The sequence below is a fragment of the Entelurus aequoreus genome, linkage group LG17, assembly GCF_033978785.1.
Source record: "Entelurus aequoreus isolate RoL-2023_Sb linkage group LG17, RoL_Eaeq_v1.1, whole genome shotgun sequence".
Classification (NCBI taxonomy): Eukaryota; Metazoa; Chordata; class Actinopteri; order Syngnathiformes; family Syngnathidae; genus Entelurus; species Entelurus aequoreus.
The window spans coordinates 1042679-1062678 of record NC_084747.1 but is presented as its reverse complement, the minus strand read 5'-3'; the positions used below and the strand labels follow the sequence as shown (position 1 = coordinate 1062678).

The window sequence follows — 20000 nt, the reverse complement described above, 5'->3', positions numbered from 1 at the left end:
CTAAATCTGATATCATAACTAACATTATTGATCCTAAATCTGATATCATAACTTACATTATTGATCTTAAATCTGATATCATAACTAACATTATTGATCCTATATCTGATATCATAACTAACATTATTGATCCTAAATCTGATATCATAACTTACATTATTGATCTTAAATCTGATATCATAACTAACATTATTGATCCTAAATCTGATATCATAACTAACATTATTGTTCCTAAATCTGATATCATAACTAACATTATTGATCCTAAATCTGATATCATAACTAACATTATTGATCCTAAATCTGATATCATAACTAACATTGATCCTGAATCTGATATCATGGTGAACACAATTCATCATAAATCTGATATGGTGAACATTGTTCATCCTAAATTTGATATCATAAAGAACATTGAGTCAAAATTTGATATCATTGAGAACAGTATCATACATTTGACATCATGGTGAACATTGTTGGTCCTAAATCAGATATCATAGTGAACATAATTCATCATAAATCTGATATCATGGTGAACATCGTTGATCCTAAATCAGATATCATAGTGAACATAATTAATCTTGAATCTAATATCATGGTAAACATAATTAATCATAAATTTGATATCATGGTGAACATTATTGATCCTAAATCTGATATGGTGAACATATCTAATCAAAAATTGAATGTCACAGTGAACATTATTGATCCTAAATCTGATGATACGGTGAACATTGTTCATCCTAAATCTGATATGCAGAACATTATTGAGTCAAAATCTGATATCATGGAGAACAGTATCGATCATAAATTTGATATGGTAAACATTGTTCATCATAAATCTATCACAGTGAACATTGTTGATCCTAAATCTGATATCAAGGTGAACATAATTCATCATACATCTGATATCATGTTGAACATTGTTGATCCTAAATCTGAAATGGTAAACATAATTAATCCTAAATCTGATATCACGGTGAACATTGTTGATCCTAAATTTGATATCATGGTGAACATTGTTGATCCTAAATTTGATATCATGGTGAACATTATTAAACCTAAATCTGATATGTTGAACATCATTCATCATAAATCTGATATCATGGTGAACATTATTGATCCTGAATCTGATATGTTGAACATTGATCCTAAAGCTGATATGGTGAACATTATTGATCCTAAATCTGATATGTTGAACATTATTGAACCTAAATCTGATATGGTGAACATTATTGATCCTAAATCTGATATGTTGAACATTGATCCTAAAGCTGATATCATGGTGAACATTATTGATCCTAAAGCTGATATCATGGTGAACATTATTGATCCTAAATCTGATATGTTGAACATTATTGAACCTAAATCTGATATGGTGAACATTATTGATCCTAAATCTGATATGTTGAACATTGATCCTAAAGCTGATATCATGGTGAACATTATTGATCCTAAATCTGATATGTTGAACATTGATCCTAAAGCTGGTATCATGGTGAACATTATTGATCCTAAATCTGATATGTTGAACATTATTGATCCTAAATCTGATATCATGGTGAACATTATTGATCCTAAATCAGATATGTTGAACATTGATCCTAAAGCCGATATCATGGTGAACATTATTGATCCTAAATCTGATATGTTTAACATTATTGATCCTAAAGCTGATATCATGGTGAACATTATTGATCCTAAATCTGATATGTTGAACATTGATCCTAAAACTGATATCATGGTGAACATTATTGATCCTAAATCTGATATGTTGAACATTATTGATACTAAAGCTGATATCATGGTGAACATTATTGATCCTAAATCTGATATGTTGAACATTGATCTTAAAGCTGATATCCTGGTGAACATTATTGATCCTAAATCTGATATGTTGAACATTATTGATCCTAAATCTGATATGGTGAACATTATTGATCCTAAATCTGATATGTTGAACATTATTGATCCTAAATCTGATATTGTGAACATTACTGATCCTGAAGCTGATATCATGGTGAACATTATTGATCCTAAATCTGATATGTTGAACATTATTGATCCTAAATCTGATATCATGGTGAACATTATTGATCCTAAATCTGATATGTTGAACATTGATCCTAAATCTGATATCATGGTGAACATTGTTGATCCTAAATCAGATATGTTGAACATTGATCCTAAAGCCGATATCATGGTGAACATTATTGATCCTAAATCTGATATGTTGAACATTGATCCTAAAGCTGATATCATGGTGAACATTACTGATCCTGAAGCTGATATCATGGTGAACATTATTGATCCTAAATCTGATATGTTGAACATTATTGATCCTAAATCTGATATCATGGTGAACATTACTGATCCTGAAGCTGATATCATGGTGAACATTATTGATCCTAAATCTGATATGTTGAACATTATTGATCCTAAAGCTGATATCATGGTGAACATTATTGATCCTAAATCTGATATGTTGAACATTGATCCTAAAGCTGGTATCATGGTGAACATTATTGATCCTAAATCTGATATGTTGAACATTATTGATCCTAAAGCTGATATCATGGTGAACATTATTGATCCTAAATCTGATATGTTGAACATTGATCTTAAAGCTGATATCATGGTGAACATTATTGATCCTAAATCTGATATGGTGAACATTATTGATCCTAAATCTGATATGTTGAACATTATTGATCCTAAATCTGATATCATTGTGAACATTACTGATCCTGAAGCTGATATCATGGTGAACATTATTGATCCTAAATCTGATATCATGGTGAAGGTTGTTGATCCTAAAGCTGATATCATGGTGAACATTACTGATACTGAAGCTGATATCATGGTGAACATTATTGATCCTAAATCTGATATGTTGAACATTATTGATCCTAAATCTGATATCATGGTGAACATTATTGATCCTAAATCTGATATGTTGAACATTGATCCTAAATCTGATATGTTGAACATTGATCCTAAAGCTGATATCATGGTGAACATTATTGATCCTAAATCTGATATGTTGAACATTATTGATCCTAAATCTGATATCATGGTGAAGGTTGTTGATCCTAAAGCTGATGATGTGTACACAGGTCCTCCCTCCCCCCCGACATGTCTCGCTGGAACCCCTTCGGCGAGGACAACTTCTCCCGACTGACCGAGGAGGAGCTGATCGACCGGGAGTTTGACCTGCTGCGAGCAAGCAAGTGACCTTTGACCTCGTGCCTAAACCCACCCCAGCTGGCGTCCTCACCTGTGTCGTCCTCACAGAGAAGCCCGAGGACAGCAGCGAGGACCCGGAGCCCCCCCAGTCCTCCAGACCCCCGCTGGCTGAAGACCTCTTTGGCTCGCCGCCGTTCCTGTCCAACGCAGGCAAGTCTTAGGGCAGCCCCGCTGCCAGGACCCCACCTTCTGTGTTCCTGTCCAACGCGGGCAAGTCTTAGGGCAGCCCCGCTGCCAGGACCCCACCTTCTGTGTTCCTGTCCAACGCGGGCAAGTCTTAGGGCAGCCCCGCTGCCAGGACCCCACCTTCTGGGTTCCTGTCCAACGCGGGCAAGTCTTAGGGCAGCCCCGCTGCCAGGACCCCACCTTCTGTGTTCCTGTCCAACGCGGGCAAGTCTTAGGGCAGCCCCGCTGCCAGGACCCCACCTTCTGCTTGTATTGTCTGTCACTAGCTGGGCGGGGACAACTTTGCAGCACAACAGGAAGAGGCGGAGCTTCCAAAGATAACATGTTCTTTATACTCGACTACCAAACTCTGCGTGGACCAAAGTCAACTTAAACTCTTTTTTTTTAATCCTAGGACCAAAACTTAATGTGATTGTGGACTTTTGCTATCTTCTCTGATTGTAAATGATGTTTTTAAACTAGCGTCCAAACGCGGGATGAGTCTGTTACCTTTCAAGTGGAAAACGCCGTCAAGTTCGTCCGCTCTCCGTTTCCACGTCTTTCACAGTTAATTAGCATGTTGCTAACATGCTAGCAAATGGCAAAGCAATGAGGTGATGACCTGGAATATAAGACGACACTTTTTTACACCCAGACAAACATTTGAAGACAAACGTATAATTACTCTCACCGTATTGTCCGCTTTATAAGCCACAACCACTACAATATTTGTACATATATTAGTATATCCAATATTTAGTAAATGTTTATTTACATACCTTAATTGTTTCCAAACAGTGTGTGTAACAGGGCAGTAAAATGGCTGATGAAACAAAACAGAAGCCATGGAGCCTCTAGCTGCGCTAAGCAGACTCAATAACTCCACGCTGACGTTTTGCTGAATTTACTGAGGAATTTGTGAAAGTGAAACAATACAAAAAGAATGTAAGTTAATAATACTTACTTAATAATTATGATATTACTTACAAATATGCATGAAAAGACCTTCACACATGGGACGCTTTAGTGAGTAACAATAGTTGTAGTTAGTTATATTGTAAAACTTACAAACGTTGCTTGGAGTGATGAATCCATACAAGTAAAACCGCTATGGACGGCTCTTGTACTTCCTGTTCAAAGTCCAAACAGAAGAACCTGCAGTGAGCAAACTGCTCCAAAAGATGGCGCCATAGCACAAACAATTACCGTAATTTCCGGACTATAAGCCGCACCTGACTATAAGCCGCACCAGCTAAATTTAGAGGAAAATACAGATTGCTCCATATATAAGCCGCACCCGACTATAAGCCGCAGGGTTTTGATGTGTAATTAGCGTAGTATATAGGGGTTCCTGCTACCACGGAGGGGATTGTCGGGACAGAGATGACTGTTTGGGAACGCAAAGCGTCCCATTTATTAACAATAAATCTTTCAATCATTCAATCAAACTTTCACATCTTTGACATGGCGAACAGCATCCGTGCAGAGTACAAATAATACAACGCTGCAAAGTAATACAAAGTGCTCGCCTGTACGTTATCAAAATAACCAGCCTACCGGTATATGAAAAGTCAGTCTTTAATCATTGTGTCATCGTCTTCCTCCTGCGTACTTAAACCACCGAAATCCTCTTCGTCGGTGTCGGAGAAGAACAGGCCGTAAATAAGCCGCACCCTTGTATAAGCCGCAGGGACCAGAACCAGGGGAAAAAGTAGCGGCTTATAGTCCGGAAATTACGGTACATACTTTTTCAATGTCTTTGTTTTGGTTCTTTTAAAAACTATATGTAGCCCTGGTTTACAGTCCAGAATTGAGGATGTTTAGCAGAGTGAACTTTGGACTCCTCACGATTCTTTCTGGTTCTGGTTCTGATTCTTGCAGAGACAATTTCATTCAGAATTCATCCTCCATTCAAAGCGACTCTCACAATGAGTTATTTGGAATAATGATTGTACAAACCCCGTTTCCATATGAGTTGGTAAATGGTGTTAGATGTAAATATAAAGTGAATACAATGATTTGCAAATCCTTTTCAAGCCATATTCAGTTGAATATGCTACAAAGACAACATATTTCATGTTCAAACTCATACACTTCACTTTTTTTTTGCAAATAATAATGAAGTTATAATTTGATGGCTGCAACACGTGCCAAAGTAGTTGTGAAAGGGCATGTTCACCACTGTGTTACATGGCCTTTCCTTTGAACAACACTCAGTTTTGGTTTGGGAAGTGAGGAGACACATTTTTGAAGTGGAATTCTTTCCCATTCTTGCTTGATGTACAGCTTAAGTTGTTCAACAGTCCGGGGGTCTCCCTTCTCACATTGCAGGTGCCACACATTTTCAATGTCTGGACTACAGGCAGGCCAGTCTAGTACCCGCACTCGTTTACTATGAAGCCATGTTGATGTAACACGTGGCTTGGCATTGTCTTGCTGAAATAAGCAGGGGCGTCCATGGTAACAACATATGTTGCTCCAAAAGCTGTATGTACCTTTCAGCATTAATGGTGCCTTCACAGATGTGTAAGTTACCCATGTCTTGACCACTAATACACCCCCATACCATCACACATGCTGCCTTTTACACTTTCACCCTAGAACAATCCGGATGGTTCTTTTCCTCTTTGGTCGTCCACAGTTTCCAAAAACAATTAGAAATGTGGACTCGTCAGACCACAGAACACTTTTCCACTTTGTATCAGTCCATCTTAGATGAGTTCAGGCCCAGCCAAAGCCGACTGCGTTTCTGGGTGTTGTTGATAAACGGTTTTCGCCTTGCATAGGAGAGTTTTAACTTGCACTTACAGATGTAGCGACCAACTGTAGTTACTGACAGTGGCTTTCTGAAGTGTTCCATGTGGTGATATCCTTTACACACTGATGTTGATGCAGTACAGCCTGAGGGATGGAAGGTCACGGGCTTAGCTGCTTACCTGCAGTGATTTCTCCACATTGTCTTTGATGATATTACGGAGCGTAGATGGTGAAATCCCTCAATTCCTTGCAATAGCTGCTTGAGAAAGGTTGTTCTTAAACTGTTCAACAATTTGCTCAGGCATTTGTTGACAAAGTGGTGACCCTCGCCCCATCCTTGTTTGTGAATGACTGAATCTACTTTTATAGCCAATCATGGCACCCACCTGTTCCCAATTAGCCTGTTCACCTGTGGGATGTTCCAAATAAGTGTTTGATGAGCATTCCTCAACTTGATCAGTATTTATTGCCACCTTTCCCAACTTCTTTGTCACGTGTTGCTGCCATCAAATTATAAAGTTAATAATTATTTGCACAAAATGAGTTAGAACATGAAATATGTTGTCTTTGTAGCATATTCAACTGAATATGGCTTGAAAAGGATTCCCAAATCATTGTATTGACTTTATATTTACATCTAACACCATTTACCAACTCATATGGAAACAAGGTTTGTACTTCACTTTTTCAAAAGAGGTAACATCTGAGGAAGTTACATCTTCTAGTTGCAGGAGACTCACTAAAACATTTACAAAAGTTAGTTTACAAACAAAATGTACATTTATATATATATATATTATTAAGTGTTAGAAAATGTAAGTACTTCCAGTGGGTATGAATACAAATGAGGTGTGAGTTGATATTTTACTACTTCATGTTTCCACTAGCAACATTTGACACTTTTTCCTCACATGTGAGTGACGGGAAGAAACGCTCCGGAAGAGAGTCCTTTGGCGCCACCTCTCTTCAGCAGAAAAAACAACAACTTTCCTTTCTTCTGCTCAGTAAAGTCTTTTTGAAAGGCTGCGTGAAATATTCACTGACTTCTCCCGCTACTTCCTGTACTTCTCCCGCTACTTCCTGTACTTCTCCCGCTACTTCCTGTACTTCTCCCGCTACTTCCTGTACTTCTCCCGCTACTTCCTGTACTTCTCCCGCTACTTCCTGTACTTCTCCCGCTTCTTCCTGTACTTCTCCCGCTACTTCCTGTACTTCTCCCGCTACTTCTCCCGCTACTTCCTGTACTTCTCCCGCTACTTGCTGTACTTCTCCCGCTACTTGCTGTACTTCTCCCGCTACTTCCTGTACTTCTCCCGCTACTTCCTGTACTTCTACCGCTACTTCCTGTACTTCTACCGCTACTTCCTGTACTTCTCCCGCTACTTCCTGTACTTCTCCCGCTACTTCCGGTACTTGTCCCGCTACTTCCTGTACTTCTACCGCTACTTCCTGTACTTCTACCGCTACTTCCTGTACTTCTCCCGCTACTTCCTGTACTTCTACCGCTACTTCCTGTACGACGTGAACGTTTTACCGCTACTTCCTGTACGACGTGAACGTTTTACCGCTACTTCCTGTACGACGTGAACGTTCTATCGCTACTTCCTGTACGACGTGAATGTTCTATCGCTACTTCCTGTACGACGTGAACATTCTACCGCTACTTCCTGTACGACGTGAACGTTCTACCGCTACTTCCTGTACGACGTGAAAATTCTACCGCCACTTCCTGTACGATGTGAAAAAAATTCTATCGCTACTTCCTGTACGATGTGAAAAAAATTCTATCGCTACTTCCTGTACGACGTGAACGTTCTACCGCTACTTCCTGTACGACGTGAAGGTTCTCCCGCTACTTCCTGTACGACGTGAAGGTTCTCCCGCTACTTCCTGTACTTCTCCCGCTACTTCCTGTACGACGTGAACGTTTTACCGCTACTTCCTGTACGACGTGAAAATTCTACCGCTACTTCCTGTACGATGTGAAAAAAATTCTATCGCTACTTCCTGTACGACGTGAAGGTTCTCCCGCTACTTCCTGTACGACGTGAAGGTTCTCCCGCTACTTCCTGTATGACGTGAAGGTTCTCCCGCTACTTCCTGTACGACGTGAACGTTTTACCGCTACTTCCTGTACGACGTGAAAATTCTACCGCTACTTCCTGTACGACGTGAACGTTCTATCGCTACTTCCTGTACGACGTGAAGGTTCTACCGCTACTTCCTGTACGACGTGAACGTTCTACCGCTACTTCCTGTACGACGTGAAGGTTCTATTCGCCCAACATTTTGAAGCGTGAGACGATGTGTTTACCGTCCACCGGGTGGAATGTAACAAAAGAGTCAAATACTCGTGATGGCGTGAACAGCCGTTTGGTTGTAAAAGCAGCAATAGTCACTTCCTGTTGTGAATAATTACTTCCTGTTCTGAATAATGTGAACGTTTGTGCTACTTTTTTTTTTTTTAACGTAGATTTTTAGTTTTTTTAGGCAGCAAAAAATGAATGTCTTGATTTGAAAAAGAACATTTTGTAACGAACAGAAAAGTCAAACGTTTGATAAATTGCAACATTTTGATGGCTTTGTGCCATCAATGTTTTATTTGGACTAAGGATTAATAATAATAATATCATGCGAGGTTACAATGTTTTATTTGGACTAAGGACTCATCATGCCATGTATTTCATGGAGGGACTATCCTGCTAGGCGGTGCAGTACTCTGTGCCACCAGCAGAGGTGCTGGAGTCTGCCACAGAATAATAAACATTGGTTGCAATAATAATTAATCATTTGTCTATTTCACCCTTTTCCAATTAGGCACACTTTTGTGCATTATGCAACCCTCGTTCCGATGCTAACATTCCATTTAAGCTCCGTCGTGCTAACTTTTTCATACTTATTAAGGAGTAAGAATTAGTGTGTTTGTGTGCTAACTAGCAGCATGCTAACCACAAACATTGAAGGTGAACGGTGTTTTGCTAACATGCTAACATGCTAAAGGTTACGATGTGTCCTTTTCTTGCTGAAAAAACTAAAGTGCCTTTTTTCTGGTGTTTTGTTGTCCTGTGGACCAGCAGTGCTGATTGGAACAATAATCAATCAATCAATCAATCAATCAGTACATTGATTTATTGTTCATGTTTACATGAGGGGGGTCCAAACTGTGGTGGCCATTTTGTCATTTTTAAAAGCGATACAATCCTGGGACCCGGAAGGATCTCAGTCATAAAAATAAATCCTATTATTGTTTTTATTGAAGTCTCTCGATCAACTTCAGATCTGTCTGTCCATATTAAGGTTTTTATTTTATGCTTCAAGCCATTTTTGTCAAACCTCTTCTTTATGGTAAAAACACAAAATATGCAATATTTTTACCCCAAAATATGTCAAAGTAAAATATTTGATGTGAAGTTATTGGAGCCTTAAATAGATCAATAATTCACAACATTGATTTTGATTCATTATTATATTATGAGTAATGACAGTTTGAAAAAAATCACACTAAAACTCAGGGACCCAAAATTGTTGAAAATAAATCATAACTTTTTATTTGTTTTTACTTTGAACACTTCTAGATAAACTTCATATCTATCTGTCAATCATAAGTTGTTGTTTTTTTGTCTTTTTGTTCGTTTTACGTCTTTTATGTCAAGGAAGACTTTGTGTTTTTATGACAAAAACACAAAATATGCAATATTTCCCCCCAAAATATTAAAAAGTGTAATATTTGATGTGAGGTAATTGGAGCCTTGAATATGTCAATAATTCATAACAATGATTTTGATCTATTAATATTTTATGAGTTATGACAGTTTTATTTTTATTTTTAATCACACTAAAACTCAAAAAGGGTCCCACTCATAACATTTTAAAAATAAGTCCTACATAATTTTCTTTTACTTTCAACACTTACATCACTAATTAACTTCAGATCTGTCCATTATAAGGTTTAAAAAAAAAATTAAAACATTTTTTTAACGGCAAATATTAAACCCCCGACCCATAAAAATAATTCAAAGTAAAATATTTGATGTGAAGTCATTGGAGCCTCAAATAGATCCATAATTCATAACATTGATTTTGGTTCATGGTTATTTTATGAGTAATGACAGTTTTAAAAAAATAAAAACTCTCAGGGACCCAAAAGGGTCCCACTCATAAAATTGTTGAAATCTTTTTTTTACTTTTAATATTTCTAGATAAACTTCAGCTCTATCTGTCAATTATGTTTTTTTTTTTAATGTATTTTTGTTTGTTTTACTTCCTTTTTGTCAAAGAAGACTCTGTTTTTTATGGCAAATACACAAAATATGCAATATTTCTACCCCAAAAATATTTCAAAGTGTAATAATTGATGTAAAGTAATTGGAGCCTTGAATATGTCAATAATTCATACCAGTGATTTTGATTCATTATTATTTTTTGAGCAATGATAGTTTTAAGGAAAAAAATGTATTCCATTTTTTATTTTTTGGTCGTATTTCTAGAATGTGCCATAAAATAAATGAGCTCATGTTACGTCTGTAAAAGGTTCCGACGTACGCTAGCATAGGAAAGTTAAGGCTTATCGCTAATCATCGTACGAACGCGGCGAGTTGTTCGCCTGTCGGGATGTTTGGCCTGGGCTTGTTGCCATGCCGCATGCGTAGGACAGCCATGCTGAAAAACATCTTGTCGTCGCGTGCTAATAAGCTAGGCGACATGTTTGTTGTTTACATCTGCAGCTTTTCTTTTGTGGCCCTGGTGGACGAGTGACACAATGTTTGCTGTGTGAGTGTACCGCCAAAATAAAAGCCCTGCAACACAAACTGGATGGCCTGTTCTTTGCAAAGTGCACCAGCAGCGGCAAGATGTCAGCGTGGCTGTCGCTAAAATTATTATCATGGATAAAAACTATTCCTCAGCTTGTAAAACCGACGAAAAGGGTGTAAAAAGTAAAAACAAATTGAATTAAAAACCTAATATTACTATTTTTTTGTCATTAGTACTATTTTTTTATTAGTTCCTGTTGTTTACTCAATGTTAAGTTTTGGTGGTGGAATAAATCCAGCAGCACACTTCCCCCCCTTCACAATAACAGCGCTGTGTGCGACATCCAGTGTGACTGCTGACAAAATAAAGGTTTTGAAAAAGTACCTTACATGTACTTAAAGGTACATTTACACAAATATTACGCATTGGCTTAAAATATTGGTCACATTTATTGCACCAATCATTTTTTGTGTTTAAATGTTTTATTTATGACACAAAAAGTGCACAATCTGGTGGTAAAATTAGTGTAAAAGGTAAAAAACGGAATTGTTTTTTTTAAAAAATATTTCTATTTAAGTTTATTGTTACTTAAAAAAAAAAGTGTTTTACTTTTTGATGTTTGTTAGTAATCTGTGTTTGATTACATTTGACATATGACACAAAACACACTGTAATGGTAAAATAAGTGTAAACAGTAATTAAAAATAAACAGAAAAGCTGATTTTATTTTCTATAAATGTTTTGTTAATATTCTTTTTTGACTGTGCTAACAAAATAAAGGTTTTGAAAAAGTACCTTACATGTACCTTTAAAAAATATTACGCATTGTCTTAAAATATTGGTCACATTTATTGCACCAATCATTTTTTGTGTTTAAATGATATTTTATTTATGACACAAAAAGCGCACAATCTGCTTGTAAAATGAGTGGAAAAGCTAAAAAACTGAATTAAAAAATAATTCAAACGGAAAAACTGAATTTTATTTTTTCATATTGCTATTTAAATATATTTTTGTTACTAAATGTTTTTGGTTTTTTTTACTTTTTGATGTTTGTAATTTGTGTTTAATTACATTTGATGTATGACACAAAAAACACTACAGTAGTAAAATAAGTGTAAAACGTAAAAAAAAAAGGCAGTTAAAAATCTAAAGTTGCTATTATTGAAATGTGTTGAACTATTTTTTACATGTTAATTACTTTCAAATGTTTATTTAAGGTGGAATAAATCCAGCGGCACACTTCCCCCCTTCACAATAACAGCGCTGTGTGCAACATCCGGTCTGACTGCTAACAAAATAAAGGTTTTGAAAGACTTATTTGTACAATGACACAATTATTTAGATTTAACTGGCAATCCTCATCAAAGTGTTGCACCAATAAATGTGTTTCATGACACTCTGGTGCTAACATGAGTGGAAGATACACTTCTTTAAAATGATGATTTTTTACTGCTTGTTCTATTTCAGGTTCAAACAGCTTTAATGGTGAAATGAAGATTCATGTTTGAAATGAGCCAATAATGGTGTGATTAATCCTGATCCAAAAAAGACTTGAAATAATCCTGATTGTAGCCGACCACCAGCACGTATACCAGCAGGCATCTTATTATTAATAATAATACTTCAACACTTTTCAAAGAAAGACATTTTTAACTGAAGGTTTTTGTACATTTGAGCTCAAGTAGAGCGACCAACTTTGTTAATTACTCTCACTTTTAGTCCTTTAATCACTAATCTGCTCCTAATCACAACAAATCATATCAATACAATAAATCATTTCTAAACAGCCAAGAAGGTGAAGACAAAATACATTTGACATATTTCTACTTTTTACTTATCAAATATAAAAGTATTTACCTCAGTAGTACTACATGATGTACATTACAACTATTGTCAATATAAAAGTATGAAGTAGTTATTACCTCAGTAGTACTACATGATGTACATTACAACTATTGTCAATATAAAAGTATGAAGTAGTTATTACCTCAGTAGTACTACATGATGTACATTACAACTATTGTCAATATAAAAGTATGAAGTAGTTATTACCTCAGTAGTACTACATGATGCACATTACAACTATTGTCAATATAAAAGTATGAGGTAGTTATTACCTCAGTAGTACTACATGATGTACATTACAACTATTGTCAATATAAAAGTATGAAGTAGTTATTACCTCAGTAGTACTACATGATGTACATTACAACTATTGTCAATATAAAAGTATGAAGTAGTTATTACCTCAGTAGTACTACATGATGCACATTACAACTATTGTCAATATAAAAGTATGAGGTAGTTATTACCTCAGTAGTACTACATGATGTACATTACAACTATTGTCAATATAAAAGTATGAAGTAGTTATTACCTCAGTAGTACTACATGATGTACATTACAACTATTGTCAATATAAAAGTATGAAGTAGTTATTACCTCAGTAGTACTACATGATGTACATTACAACTATTGTCAATATAAAAGTATGAAGTAGTTATTACCTCAGTAGTACTACATGATGTACATTACAACTGCTGTCAATATAAAAGTATGTAGTTATTACCTCAGTAGTACTACATGATGTACATTACAACTATTGTCAATATAAAAGTATGAAGTAGTTATTACCTCAGTAGTACCACATGATGTACACTACAACTATTGTCAATATAAAAGTATGAAGTAGTTATTACCTCAGTAGTACTACATGATGTACATTACAACTATTGTCAATATAAAAGTATGAAGTAGTTATTACCTCAGTAGTACTACATGATGTACACTACAACTATTGTCAATATAAAAGTATGAAGTAGTTATTACCTCAGTAGTACTACATGATGTACATTACAACTATTGTCAATATAAAAGTATGAAGTAGTTATTACCTCAGTAGTACTACATGATGTACATTACAACTATTGTCAATATAAAAGTATGAAGTAGTTATTACCTCAGTAGTACTACATGATGTACATTACAACTGCTGTCAATATAAAAGTATGAAGTAGTTATTACCTCAGTAGTACTACATGATGTACATTACAACTATTGTCAATATAAAAGTATGAAGTAGTTATTACCTCAGCAGTACTACATGATGTACATTACAACTGCTGTCAATATAAAAGTATGAAGTAGTTATTACCTCAGTAGTACTACATGATGTACATTACAACTATTGTCAATATAAAAGTATGAAGTAGTTATTACCTCAGTAGTACTACATGATGTACACTACAACTATTGTCAATATAAAAGTATGAAGTAGTTATTACCTCAGCAGTACTACATGATGTACATTACAACTGCTGTCAATATAAAAGTATGAAGTAGTTATTACCTCAGTAGTACTACATGATGTACATTACAACTACTGTCAATATAAAAGTATGAAGTAGTTATTAGCTAAAATAAAAGATGTATTTACATGGTTTGGCCACTTGATGGCAGTGTTGGCTCACATGTCTCCTGCAACCAAAGAGCTGTTCATGTGTTCACGTGTTCATGTGTTCATGTGTTCATGTGTTCACGTGTTCATGTGTTCACGTGTTCATGTGTTCACGTGTTCATGTGTTCACGTGTTCATGTGTTCACGTGTTCATGTGTTCATGCTCCACTTGAGCTTTTTGTCCAGCAAAGGGAAGGCGGGGTCAAGTTGACTTGTACTTAACATCATTATTGATCATCAATCTGATCAATTATTGATGGCCTGGCAGGAAAAGTGAACTTTTATACCTTTTTATTCTTTAATGCTAAATAAATGTCTCTTCTGCACTTCTTCAATGAATGTGTCCTAAAACCTTCTTAGTGTTTAAATGTGTCATCTTCTTAGTGACCAGCAGGGGGTCTGACTCCAGCACATGAATAACTACATTCATGATATTACTGATACTGATGATGATGATGATGATGATGTCAGGCTGTGGTCTAACGAGCTTCCTGGCAAACATGTGACGTCACACTTTCAGGAAGTTGAAAAATACAACTTGGGATTTCAAAAATATTTTTGGGACTAAACTATTTTCATTTCATGTCCTCGTACGGATCGATCATATCTCATGTCCTCGTACGGATCGATGATATCTCATGTCCTTGTACGGATCGATGATATCTCATGTCCTCGTACGGATCGATATCTCATGTCCTCGTACGGATCGATATCTCATGTCCTCGTACGGATCGATGATATCTCATGTCCTCGTACGGATCGATGATATCATGTCCTCGTACGGATCGATGATATCTCATGTCCTCGTACGGACTGATGGTATCTCATGTCCTCGTACGGATCGATGATATCTCCTGTCCTCGTACAGATTGATATTTCATGTCCTCGTATGGATCGATGATATCCCATGTCCTCGTACGGATCGATTATATTTCATGTCCTCGTACGGATCGATGATATCTCATGTCCTCGTACGGACTGATGATATCTCATGTCCTCGTACGGATCGATATCTCATGTCCTCGTACGGATTGATATTTCATGTCCTCGTATGGATCGACGATATCTCATGTCCTCGTACAGACTGATGATATCTCATGTCCTCGTACGGACTGATGATATCTCATGTCCTCGTACGGATCGATATCTCATGTCCTCGTACGGGTTGATATTTCATATCCTCGTATGGATCGATGATATCCCATGTCCTCGTACGGATCGATGATATTTCATGTCCTCGTACGGGTCGATGATATCTCATGTCCTCGTACGGACTGATGATATCTCATGTCCTCGTACGGACTGATGATATCTCATGTCCTCGTATGGATCAATGATATTTCATGTCCTCGTACGGACTGATGATATCTCATGTCCTCGTACGGATCGATATCTTATGTCCTCGTAAGGATAGATGATATTTCATGTCCTCGTACGATCGATGATATCTCATGTTCTCATACGGATCGATATCTCATGTTCTCGCACGGATCGATATCTCATGTTCTCGTACAAAGCGATGATATCTCATGTCCTCGTACGGATCGATGATATCTCATGTTTTCGTATGAATCGATGATATCTCATGTTCTCGTACGGATAGATGATATTTCATGTCCTCGTACGGATCGATGATATTTCATGTCCTCGTACGGACCGATATTTCATGTTCTCGTACGGATCGATTATATTTCATGTCCTCGTTAGGATCGATGATATCTCATGTCCTCGTTAGGATCGATGATATCTCATGTCCTCGTACGGGTCGATGATATCTCATGTCCTCGTACGGGTCGATGATATCTCATGTCCTCGTACGGGTCGATTATATCTCATGTCCTCGTACGGGTCGATGATATCTCATGTCCTCGTACGGGTCGATGATATCTCATGTCCTCGTACGGATCGATGATAGCCCATGTCCTCGTACGGATCGATGATATCCCATGTCCTCGTAAGTATAGATATTTCATGTCCTCGTGAGTATAGATATTTCATATCCTCGTATGGATCGATGATATCTCATGTTCTCGTACAGATCGATGATATCTCATGTTCTCCTAAGTATAGATATTTCATGTCCTCGTATGGATCAATGATATCTCATGTTCTCGTACGGATCGATGATATCTCATGTCCTCGTACGGATCGATGATATTTCATGTCCTTGTACGGATCGATGATATTTCATGTTCTCGTACGGATCGATGATATTTCATGTCCTCATTAGGATCGATGACATCTCATGTCCTCATTAGGATCGATGATATCTCATGTCCTCGTACGGATCGATGATATCTCATGTCCTTGTTAGGATCGATGATATTTCATGTCCTCGTACGGATCGATGATATCTCATGTCCTAGTACGGATCGATGATATCTCATGTCCTCGTACGGATCGATGATATCTCATGTCCTCGTACGGATCGATGATATCTCATGTCCTCGTTAGGATCGATGATATTTCATGTCCTCGTACGGATCGATGATATCTCATGTCCTCGTTAGGATCGATGATATTTCATGTCCTCGTACGGATCGATGATATCTCATGTTCTCGTATGGATCGATGATATCTCATGTCCTCGTTAGGATCGATGATATTTCATGTCCTCGTACGGATCGATGATATCTCATGTTCTCGTATGGATCGATGATATTTCATGTCCTCGTACGGATCGATGATATTTCATGTCCTCGTACGGACCGATATTTCATGTTCTCGTACGGATCGATTATATTTCATGTCCTCGTTAGGATCGATGATATCTCATGTCCTCGTACGGATCGATGATATCCCATGTCCTCGTACGGATCGATGATATCCCATGTCCTCGTAAGTATAGATATTTCATGTCCTCGTGAGTATAGATATTTCATATCCTCGTATGGATCGATGATATCTCATGTTCTCGTACAGATCGATGATATCTCATGTTCTCGTAAGTATAGATATTTCATGTCCTCGTATGGATCAATGATATCTCATGTTCTCGTACGGATCGATGATATCTCATGTCCTCGTACGGATCGATGATATTTCATGTCCTTGTACGGATCGATGATATTTCATGTTCTCGTACAGATCGATATTTCATGTCCTCATTAGGATCGATGACATCTCATGTCCTCATTAGGATCGATGATATCTCATGTCCTCGTACGGATCGATGATATCTCATGTCCTTGTTAGGATCGATGATATTTCATGTCCTCGTACGGATCGATGATATCTCATGTCCTAGTACGGATCGATGATATCCCATGTCCTCGTACGGATCGATGATATCTCATGTCCTCGTACGGATCGATGATATCTCATGTCCTCGTTAGGATCGATGATATTTCATGTCCTCGTACGGATCGATGATATCTCATGTCCTCGTACGGATCGATGATATTTCATGTCCTCGTACGGATCGATGATATCTCATGTTCTCGTATGGATCGATGATATCTCATGTCCTCGTATGGAATGATAATATGTCATGTTCCGGCAGGTCCTGGTTTTGAGGATCAGCTGGTGGACAGGAAGAAGAACTTTAAGGCGGGCGAAGATTCCGAGAGCGACTTTGAGTCGGATCCTCCTTCGCCTAAAAGCAGCGAGGAGGAGGAGGCAGAAGAAGAGGAGGAGCCAGAAGAGGAGGAGGAGGAGCCAGAAGAGGAGGAGGAGGAGCCTGAGAACTTGGGCCAAAGACCACTGCTGATGGAGTCCGAGGACGAGGAGGACGAAGAGAATCCTGACTGCAAAGTCCAGAAGGTCTCCAAGAAGGACGTGGGCATCAAGCGAAGTCGTCCAGGTGGTTTCCATCAGGAGTCACTCGGCGCCGGGAAAGCTGCGTCCGCCGTGGACGTTTTTGGAGCGGTTCCCTTCCTGGGAGCGTCCAAGAAGGCGGACATCTTCGCCCGGGCGCCTTTCAGACCATCTGATGACTTGGACGTCTTCACCAAGGCTCCGTTCAGTCGCAACTTGTCCAAGTCCTTGGACAATGCCACGGGACAAACCCCGCCCACTTCCCCGGAGAGCATCGACATCTTCGGCTTTTCTCCCTTCGAGCCGGGCCCCGCCCCTCCGCCCCCGACCACGTCCCGCAGCGCCGAGGACATCTTCCGGCCGTCCTTCCAGGACTCTCCCGGTCCTCAGCAGCAGCGCCTGAAGCAGCGCAGCCTCCAGAAGCTGTCGTCCCGCCACAGGAAGACCAAACAAGAGGCGCCCGGCGGCGGGAACGGCAAGCGCCACCACGGCACGCCCACCGGGGGGCGCAAGACGGGCAAGGCTGCGTTCCGCACGCCGGAGAGAGTCCGCAGACACAAGAAGGTGGGCCGGCGAGACTCTCAGAGCAGCAGCGAGTTCCTCAGCACGTGCGACTCCAAGGAGAACATCAGCATCAGCGTGGACGTGACCATCGCTGAAGGGAAGGACGACCAGATCCTGGACCCCTTTGGAGCCAAACCTTTCAGTCCTCAGGACGCCAACTTGTCCTGGGAATGTCACGCCATGGACGACTTCGGCGCCGTGCCTTTCTCAGAGATGGACGTCCCAGACGGACCTCAGCAGCAGCAGGTGGTGACGCACGGGGAACTCGACCCCTTTGGCGCCGCCCCTTTTCCCTCCAAGCAGTGACTTCCTGTCTTTCTTCTTGTTTGGGATCAAAGACTTCAGACTCTGGCTCTTTTTATGCTGCAACTTGACAAAATGGTAGTCAAATGATCTTTCTAAACAACCTTTTTATTCAGCACCGCAAAGCCTTATGGGAGCTAACCACTTTTTAGTTCTACTTTTCATGCTCAATGTGACCTTTCTTCCTCCTCTTCCTCGGAACTTTCATCTGTGAAAGTCACTCCACATCTTTTTAAAACACCTTCTGCTGGCGTTGCCAGCAAGTTCTGTTGGCGTCGCTAGCAAGTTCTGCTGGCGTCGCTAGCAAGTTCTGCTGGCGTCGCTAGCAAGTTCTGTTGGCGTCGCTAGCAAGTTCTGTTGGCGTCGCTAGCAAGTTCTGTTGGCGTCGCTAGCAAGTTCTGTTGGCGTCACTAGCAAGTTCTGCTGGTGTCGCTAGCAAGTTCTGTTGGCGTCGCTAGCAAGTTCTTTTGGCGTCGCTAGCAAGTTCTTTTGGCGTCGCTAGCAAGTTCTGTTGGCGTCACTAGGAAGTTTGATCTGTGAAAGTGACTTCACATGTTTTTAAAACACGTTCTGTTGGCATCGCTAGCAAGTTCTGTTGACGTCGCTAGCAAGTTTGATCTGTGAAAGTGACTCATGTTTTTAAAACAAGTTCTGTTGGCGTCGCTAGCAAGTTCTGTTGGCGTCGCTAGCAAGTTTGATCTGTGAAAGTGACTTCACATGTTTTTAAAACACGTTCTGTTGGCGTCGCTAGCAAGTTCTGCTGGTGTCGCTAGCAAGTTCTGCTGGCGTCGCTAGCAAGTTCTGTTGGCGTCGCTAGCAAGTTTGATCTGTGAAAGTGACTTCACATGTTTTTAAAACACGTTCTGTTGGCGTCGCTAGCAAGTCCTGTTGGCGTCGCTAGCAAGTTTGATCTGTGAAAGTGACTTCACATGTTTTTAAAACACGTTCTGTTGGCATCGCTAGCAAGTTCTGTTTACGTCGCTAACACGCTCTGTTA

At 38.9% G+C, this 20000-nt stretch overlaps 1 protein-coding gene across 1 annotated transcript in view; it reads left to right on the top strand.

The window, feature by feature from the left end:
• The window catches only part of LOC133632131 (BMP-2-inducible protein kinase-like), a 78442-nt gene extending 58448 nt beyond the window's left edge, over positions 1–19994 (top strand). Inside the window, exons 14-16 of the mRNA XM_062024372.1 lie at positions 3117–3226; positions 3295–3396; positions 17883–19994. Coding sequence (XP_061880356.1) covers positions 3117–3226; positions 3295–3396; positions 17883–19006 — 1336 coding nt within the window. The 3' untranslated portion in view covers positions 19007–19994. The remainder of the gene's footprint in view (positions 1–3116; positions 3227–3294; positions 3397–17882) is intronic.
• Positions 19995–20000: the final 6 nt, after the last annotated feature.